The 8,704-nt window shown below is 40.7% G+C and overlaps 2 protein-coding genes across 2 annotated transcripts in view; both read right to left on the reverse strand.

Moving 5' to 3' along the window:
• Nucleotides 1-5,363: 5,363 nt before the first annotated feature.
• Nucleotides 5,364-6,311, reverse strand: LOC102815042 (olfactory receptor 2D3-like). The gene has a single exon (XM_006839835.1). It carries the CDS (start codon nt 6,309-6,311, stop codon nt 5,364-5,366), a length of 948 nt encoding a protein of 315 aa, XP_006839898.1.
• A 414-nt stretch (nt 6,312-6,725) lies between these two features.
• Nucleotides 6,726-8,704, reverse strand: part of LOC102815416 (olfactory receptor 2D3-like) — a 19,232-nt gene continuing 17,253 nt past the window's right edge. Inside the window, exons 2-3 of the mRNA XM_006839836.1 lie at nt 6,966-7,087; nt 6,726-6,753 (exon numbers count right to left, since the gene is read on the reverse strand). Of these exons, the coding sequence (XP_006839899.1) occupies nt 6,726-6,753; nt 6,966-7,087 (150 nt within the window). The remainder of the gene's footprint in view (nt 6,754-6,965; nt 7,088-8,704) is intronic.

An 8,704-nucleotide genomic window follows, 5' to 3' on the forward strand; every position in this document is an offset into this window, starting at 1 on the left:
ATCATGTTTGGTAAGGTGGAGGGTCAGAGAAAAAGAGGAAGACCCCCAATGAGATGGGATGGCCAAGTGGCAGCATCGATGGACTCAAGCGTGGCAACAATAGTGAGGTTGGCCCAGGATCAGGCAGTGTTTTGTTCTGCTAAGCATAAGGCCACTATGGGTTGGTACCGACTTGATGTCACCTAACAACAACAACAACAACACTGTGGGTTAATGCCCTGGGCTGCAAGGTCAATTTGAACCTCAAGATCAGCAGTTCAAGCTCATCAGCTGCTCATTGGAAGCCCTATAAGGGTCGCTATGAGTCAGAACTGACTCAAAGGCACTTAACAAGAATATATATATAGGACAGTAAAGGCTAATTTAACATCATGACTGCAACAATGGGCTCAAATGTGTCAACAATTGTGATGATAGGGCAGGATCAGGCAATGTTTTGTTCTGTTATACACAGGGTCACTGTGAGTCAGAAATGATAGCACTTAAAAACCACAATACAGACTAATATCAGTTAAAAAAAGTCAGTGCATAAATACTAAACAAAATATTAGCAAACAAGTCTAGAAAGCACTGTGACCTTGCAGCCATTGTCCACAGTGTCCACTTTTCAGAGCATAGTCAGTCACCTGTCAAAGGCTCTCAGTGAATACACATACAACATGCAGTGCCTGGCCTGAAGGTCACATACTGAGCAACAATTTTTTTAGTAAGCCCCACACATTATGAAGACATTCTGCCCCTACTGGGACCCATTTTCGAACTACATTTCTACACCATTAGCTGCTGAATGCCTGGTCTTTTGCCTACACTCTGGAGGTTACCTGTTGTTGACCTAGTAGCTCCAGACACCTCTGGTCTGGCTAAACCAACAAACTCATCTGTGCTATCTAGTGCCTGAGCCACAATCTCTCCAAAGAGATTTTCTTTTCAAGTTTGTCCTTCCTTGGACATTCTCCATTAGCCCTTGGTTACCATATGATGTTTCCTTATATTTATAGTTGCTCTTTTAATACTGTTTTATTCATTTTTCAAATTAAACTTCCTCCGCTTAACCTATTGGTTTGTTTCTATCTTCTGATTGAACACAGACAATTATGGTCTCTCTAACCTTTGAAAGTAGACTGTGGGTTTGAGAGACCACATGATAATCTCCATTTTACTTAAGAGAAAAAAAAAACAAAACTTAGAAAACTAATATTTAGAGTGGTTAGGGGACATATCCAAGGTCTCATAGCTAGTCAATAAAAAAGATGAGATTTCAACCATGTTCTGTCTCTTCCATTTCTAGCACCATCATTCAGAAGTTCCACCCTGGACCTCCATCCTCGTTTTTCTCCCCCATACTGTTTGTTCTGAACTTTGGCTCCTCCTTTTGTACATTTTCTCTGAAACCATGTTCTTAAAATTATGGCCTATAAAATGTTTCCTTAACCTGGTTTCCAAAATCTGAGTTTTCCCTGGAGGCACATGCTTGGATAGAGTTTTGCATAATCATTTAGAATTTTTCCCACTTTGGAATTGAAATATCCTGTATCCTTTTCTATTCCAACAATTCCTCCAGTTTAACTTATCTTTACTCCAATCGTTGTTGTTGTTAAGTGCCATCAAGTTGGCTCCAACTCATAACGACACTGTGTAGGGTTCCAAGGAGCAACTGGTGAGTTTGAACTGCTGATACTGTGTTTCAAACCAACCTTGTGGTCAAGTGCTTTATCCCACAATATCACACCAGGACTCCATAGTCCAACCATACATGTTCTTGAATCTAATAAAATCCCTTTGTCCTTCAAACTTTTCCCAATGTATCGCTATTATCTCAATGAAGGTTGACTAGCATGATCAACTCTCTAGCATCTCAACTATACCTCTTTTTGTCTTTGTGCTTTGGAGGTTTGCAACTTCTTGCCAGTTTTTTGGTATGGCTCCTGCCAACTGTCTGTCCTATTGCCCCCAGCATCTCTAATCCAAGCCCTCTTCTTTACCATTTTCCAAAACATGTTCATCAAACATCTGTACAAACCGAATACACTTTCTTATTGCAATTGTAGGAGCTTTTTTACTTCGGTGATTAAGTGTTCAGCTGTTAACTGAAAGGTTATTTCTCAGGAGATGTGGCAATTTGCTTCCATAGAGATTATAGGCTTGGAAACCCTATGGGACAATTTGACTCTGTCCTAAAGGGTTGCTGTGAGTCAGAATAGACTCCAGGCAGTGGTTTAGGTTTTGTTTGCTTTTATACCAGTTACAGTAATTGCAATTGTCATCAATCCCATGATCATTTTCCTATTGAGCTAAAGTACTGTTGATGATGTCTGGTTGGATTGAATCTGTATTACCTTGATTGAAATCATTACTATTTTATTGAGGACTCTTCATTTATAAGTTTCAATAATTCTGTTACAAAGGTCTACTATTAATCAGAAGAAACCTTCATCATTTTTAGATTTGCTTTGTGCCCAAGCAATAACTGATAGTATTTCATCAAGACATTTCTTTGAAAACATGTTATTTGTGTTCACTGAATGATTTTAACTCTTAAAGTCAACGACAAATTTGGAGCAGGAAAGTCTAGCATGGTTCTATGCACTGTTGCATGTTAGAATGCTGACTAGGAGGATAAAACAATGCCAGGACCTTCCCCTCTTCTGGATTTTCCTCTGGTGGTGGAAAGGAGAGGGCAAACCTTGGAGATGAGGGAGATTTAACAAAGTTGAGCAGAAGTTGTTTCTGGAAACTTTTCCAAGTTGGGCTTCACTGGAGTGTTGGCTACCTTTCAACAGAGGCTAGATACTGTGTGGTCAGTACAATTTTCTAATATTCTATGAAGCAACTTGCCTGTGCATCCACCAAGGCGCCAGTTGTTGTTGTTGTTGTTAAGTGCCATCGAGTCGGGTCCGACCCATAGCGACCCTGTACAGGGTTTCCGAGGGTGTAAATCTTTACGGGAGTAGAAAGCCTCATCTTTCTCCCGCGGAGCGGCTGGTAGTTTCGAACCGCTGACCCTAAGGTTCGCAGCCCGATTCGTAACCACTATGCTACCAGAGAAACTAAAAATAAAGACTTCTTTCCCTGATAAGAGATGCCAGCAATATGATGATCTTAATATCCTCCCATTCCCTACAACATCTTCTTGAATCAAGTTCCCTATCAACATTATTATTACTCAGATCATATTTGAACAAAGGGTTATTAAAGCTCTCCATGCAGAAATGTTAAGATATCTTTAGGAATGCTGGCTGGTTATGAGCATGGTCTCTTCATGTATCTCAAAATTTTGGTAAATTCCAAGTTCATGAGTTTCTTCAAAATCATTTAAACACACACACACACACACAATAACAACAACAAAAAAAAAACAAAAACAAAAAAAACCCACAGGCTTACTGGTCAGATAAGGACTGTTGGAACCCCTGAGATTGGGTCTAAGTCATCCTGCAAGTTTGGAAATGAACTCACTCTCAAGGCTCAATTTTCAGTCAAATAATAGATGTATAATGCAAACAATAACACTAGGAAAGTATGCATGCCTTAGAATAATCACCCATTTGAGATCAAAAGGGCAGTATTTACCCAAGGACAGAGGTAGGAAAGAAGTTAGGAATGGAAACAGGAAACACAGGGAAAAAGTGAGATACATTGTGGGTTTGCAATTAATGAGATGAAACAAAATATGACTTGTTGAATGGACAACTGATTTGCTTTGTAAACCTTCACTCAATTCACAATAAAAAGTTAAAAAACAAAACAAAAATGTTCATGGGCTTCTTGACTTCTTGGTGATAGATGCAGGCTAATTAACTTTATACCAAACTGAAGTATGGAATCCTATTGTGGTTGTTGTTAAGTACCATGGAATTGGTTCCAACTTATAGTGACCCTGTACAGGGGTTTCTGAGCTGTAAATCTTTACGGGAGCAGAAAAGCCTCATCTTTCTCCAGTGGAATGACTGGTAGTTTCCAAATGCCGACCTTAAAGTTAGCAGCCTGATTCGTAACCACTACACTACCAGAGCTCGTACTGCAGGTTAATGTGTTAGACTGTGAGGTATATTTGAACCACAAGGTCAGCAGTTCAAAGTCACCAGCCTATCCTTGGAAACCCTACAACAACAATAACACACTAAAGTATAAACAAATACTAATCATGTGTTAATGCTATCGATCCCTTTCTAGTGAGCAGAATGTCCCCTTTCTCTAACTTGAAATGGTCTCAGATGCCTGCTTGGTACTGTGGCATTAGGACAAATAAGTAGAATATAATAAGAATTGTTGCTGATGTTGTTGTTAAGTGCCGTCAAGTTGGTTCCAACCCATAACAACCCTGTATAGGGTTTCTAAGGAGCAGCTGGTGGGTTTGAACCGTACACCTTGCAGTTCAAACTGACCATATAGCCCAGCACAGTATCCTGCACTGCCAAACCAGAACTCCGATAAGAAGAATAGCAAATGAAAAGTGTAAAACATTGTTTTAAGAGCTTTACCCACATTTACTTCTCACAATTCTACAAGGTGGTGACTGGCTGTTATTATCATTAGCTCCACTTTACACATGAGGAAATAATATGGCTCCAAACATGAGTCCTTAAACCACAATGACATGGTTTGGAGGATATTTCATCTGTGTACTAAGAAACCTCTCTGATTATCTCTTCCCTATGCCTCTCCAAGGATCAGATGGTTCACACACACTGGGACCCATGCTCCCCTGGAAAATGCTGGATGACCACTAACCAATGTCTATTCCTAAAGTCACCTTTCCTTTCTCCTGAGACCATGTTTCTTTAGGCTTGTTTCTGGTTCTCATTGAAATAATCTAAGATCTGGGAACTTGGGATTCATCTTGTCCTATCTGTCCTAAGTTGATTTCACAGGTTTAATATTCATGTACTCAGTCACTCAATCTGTATTCTACTCACTCACTTATTGTCAAATCTGTGTTGGGTCCTTTGGCGGGTCCTGAGGAAGCAGATGAATTAGACACAAAAATTAGGTGTCCTGTTTTATGAGGACTGCCTAGCTGCTGAAGCCATCATCAGGTCCCATATCAGTTATATTCACACATGTTGTTGTTGTGTGCTGTGGAGTCGGTTCCAACTCATAGCAACCCTGTACAGGGTTTCCGAGGCTTTAAATCTTTACGGGAGCAGAATGCCTCATCTTTCTCCTGCGGAACAGCTGGTAGGTTCTAACTGCTGACCTTGCGGTTTGCAGCCCAATTCGTAACCACTACGCTACCAGAGCTCCATCATTCCATCTAAACCATCAAGTTGATGATTGTTACCTGGGATGAGAGGGAAGAGAATTGAAGGACTATAGAGCCTGTAATTTCATGGTTAGTGGTATCCTTCAATGCCCCCAATGGCTCACTCAGTGGTCCTGCCCAAGCCTATTAACTTGAGGAAAGCCCTCTTCACATCTTTGTTTCTGAGGCTGTAGATGATGGGGTTAAGAAAGGCAGAGATGACATTGTAGAACAGGGCTAGTTTCTTGTCCCTCTCTGGGGAGGCATTGGCCCCAGGGTTCATGTACATAAACATAGCAGGTCCACAGAACATTGTGACCACAGTGATATGGGATGCACAGGTAGAAAAAGCTTTAAGTCGACCCTGAGTTGAGCGTATTTTCAAAATGGTGACAAAGATACGGACATAAGAGGCCAGAATGAAGGAAAGAGGTACCAGAAGAAGGATGAAGCCCAGGATGAAATCTACCCGGTCATTTAGGGATGTGTCTGCACAAGCCAGCTTCAGGACAGCAGGGACCTCACAGAAGAAGTGGTTAATTTCATTTGGGCCACAGTAAGGTAGACGCATGGTAAAGACAGTGTAGACTAGGGAGCAGCTGATACCCCATAACCCACAGAAGACCACCATTGCCCAACATAACCATGGGCTCATTATGACCTTGTACCTGAGTGGATAGCAGATGGCTACATACCTATCGTAGGACATGACAGAGAAAAGCCAGCCCTCAGTAATGCCCAATACCAGGAAGATGTACATTTGGGCCACACATCCAACGTAGGAGATAGTTTTCTTCTGGCGGACCAGATGTATCAACATCTGGGGCACGGTGGTGGTGACATAGCTCATGTCCAGCATGGAGAGGACACTGAGGAAGAAGTACATGGGTGTGTGGAGGCGAGAGTCCCGGTGAATCAATGTTACAATAAGCCCATTACCCAGAAGTGTACAGAGGTAGAGAAAGAGAAATATGTTAAAGAGAATCACATTAATTTGGGAGTCTCTGGAAAAACCCAGAAGAATAAACTCAGACACAGAGCTGTAGTTGTCCCAGGGAAAGTTCTGCATTCTCCTTCAGTTGCAGAAAAAGAACTGGACCTTCTAGTGGCCCTGCTCAGAATGCACATTCAGGTACCATGGCCATATAGTTGTTGGAAAGACCAGTGGTTATCTAGGTTTTAGTTAGGATTAATATCAGAGCAAAGACTGAGGTTTACTGGGAGTGAGGTTAATTTTGGAGGTGAGGGAAATCTTCTTGAAATTTCCTACCTCTCAAACTCAAAATCTTTTCTCCAGACCCCAGGTCTCATTTTCTTGCTTTGTCAACCCCAGTAAGACCACATGCTCTCCTCTCCTTCAGGTGCTACCATCACTTAGTGCATTTCTTGGTGTCTTCTGCCTTAGTACTGTCCACTGAGTGGGGTGATGAAGGTTTGAAGCTCACTTCTCTCTCTTCTCCTTAGAACTAGCACTCAGGACTTTTTATTTGGGTGTTTTAAACTTCTGGAAGCTGTAGAGAAATAGATAAGGGGAATAAGAAATTGAAGATAAAATGGCTCCAGAAACATTAAAAGTTCTACGAATATTTTACTTAGGTCTGTGTTTCTTGATGCTTGAATCTCTGAATGCTTTCTCACTTATCATTTTATTTTAGATAAAGGGGTGCATCTACCCTGTTTCTTCCTGGCTGTATCCATAACTGAAAGGAAAGGGTCTTCTTACTTGATCTCAAAGCTATAATCATGTTCTTTTCTGCTTAAGGGCAGTTTGGCATCCCTGAAAACCTCTGTCTTGATGGGAATACTCCTCTCAATGATAATCTGTTTCGTGGAGACCTGTTTTCTCTAAAATTAAGAGTTATAATTGGCAGGAAACCCAGGTTAAGTCCTGCACTTAGAGTTGGTTTATGTCTTCAAAGCTGTGATTCCTTTGTTCATAGTTCAAAAGGAGGTGAGGTGTTGTAGTGGAGGACCATAGAACTTAATATTAGTAGACTTGGGTTCAACTCTTGGTACTTCTCCCATGACCCTGTTTAAGCAGTTTAATCTCCTTGAGCCTTGATTTCCAACTTGCAACATAGGCATAATATCCACCAAGGAAAGGTCTTGTAAGGAATAATTCATGATATGTATGAAGTGCCTCTTAAGAAATAAGTCACAGTATGTATGACGTGTCAAGCACTGTGAGTAGCACATAACATACTCAGTACTGCTAATTTCCATCGAGTCCTCTTTCCCATGGTGTCATTCACTGAATTGTCAACGAACACTGATTAAGCACCTCATACTTAGCAAGTTCTGTGTGAGGAGTGGGAGAAACAAGAACAATGAAGACATTTTCCCAATCTTCAAGGATCTTATAGGCTAGTTGGGGAAACAGAGGAATAGAGACATAAACTATATTCCATGTGTTTACCACTATGGTAAACATATGTTCTGAAGTCATAGTTCTGTAATAAGAACTAGGAATACAGAATTCAAAAGCCCTGCTCTCAAGGAGTATACAAAGTGAGGTGAACAATGATTAGCAGTCAAATGATAAATGCTGTAATAGAAACAGTCACAGGGTGTTATGAGATCTCAAAGAAATATTGTATTGTATACCTTGCTAAGGAGCATAAACTTTATTCTTTAGGCAGTGGTGAGCGACTGAGTTTTAAGCAAAGAAGTAATGAATTCAGGCTTAGGGTTTGAAAATACTACTTGGATAGAAGTGAAGAGGAGATATTGGAGGAAGACCAGTTGAGAGTTATGGGAGAAAGGCATAAGAAATCTAGTGTTTCAGAAAACAAAAAGAATAAAAGTTGGAGGATAGTAAAGAAGTTTTAATTTTCTGGTAAGTGAGAGAGGTAGGAAGAAAGAAAGCAGGACAAGACAATGATGCACTGAGTTTTCAGGTTTGGGGAGTTAAGTTGACAGTAATTCCATTCAGCAAAACAGACCCAGAAGGAGGTGGTGGAGGAGGAGACTTGTGGTGGTAGAACAGAAAATGGTGGGGATAAAACAATTCTATTACATACTGTCTTGGAGCTCAGGTCAAAGATATAAGTAGAGGATCAACACTTAGGCAGCACCTAAGTAGAGGACAATTAAGGTACAGAATAGATGAGAACTCTGAAAAAGAGAGCAGAGAGTCTAAAGATACGAGCATTAGCATTTAACAGGTCCACAGAGAAAGAAGAGGGGTTTGAGAAAAAATAATCTAGAAAGCATATCACAAACCCAGAGAACTAGAGTCTTCGCAGGAGAGGGCGTTCCAATGGTCCCAAATACAGCATAGAGTAAAAGAGGAATACAAATTGTCCACAAAACATAATAATATCAAAGATATTAGTAGCTTATTTAAGAGATGCAAATCAAAACAACAATGAGATATCATCTCACACCAGCAATAACAGCAAAGACCAAAAAAGTAGAGGACAATAAAGGCTGGTGGGGATGTGGAGAAACTGGGACACTCCT

This window comes from Chrysochloris asiatica, unplaced genomic scaffold, assembly GCF_000296735.1.
Source record: "Chrysochloris asiatica unplaced genomic scaffold, ChrAsi1.0 scaffold00026, whole genome shotgun sequence".
Taxonomy (NCBI): Eukaryota; Metazoa; Chordata; class Mammalia; order Afrosoricida; family Chrysochloridae; genus Chrysochloris; species Chrysochloris asiatica.

What these genes read in the sequence shown, in the direction of transcription:
- LOC102815042 (XM_006839835.1), bottom strand. Translation starts at nt 6,311, where the DNA reads ATGCAGAACTTTCCCTGGGACAACTACAGCTCTGTGTCTGAGTTTATT.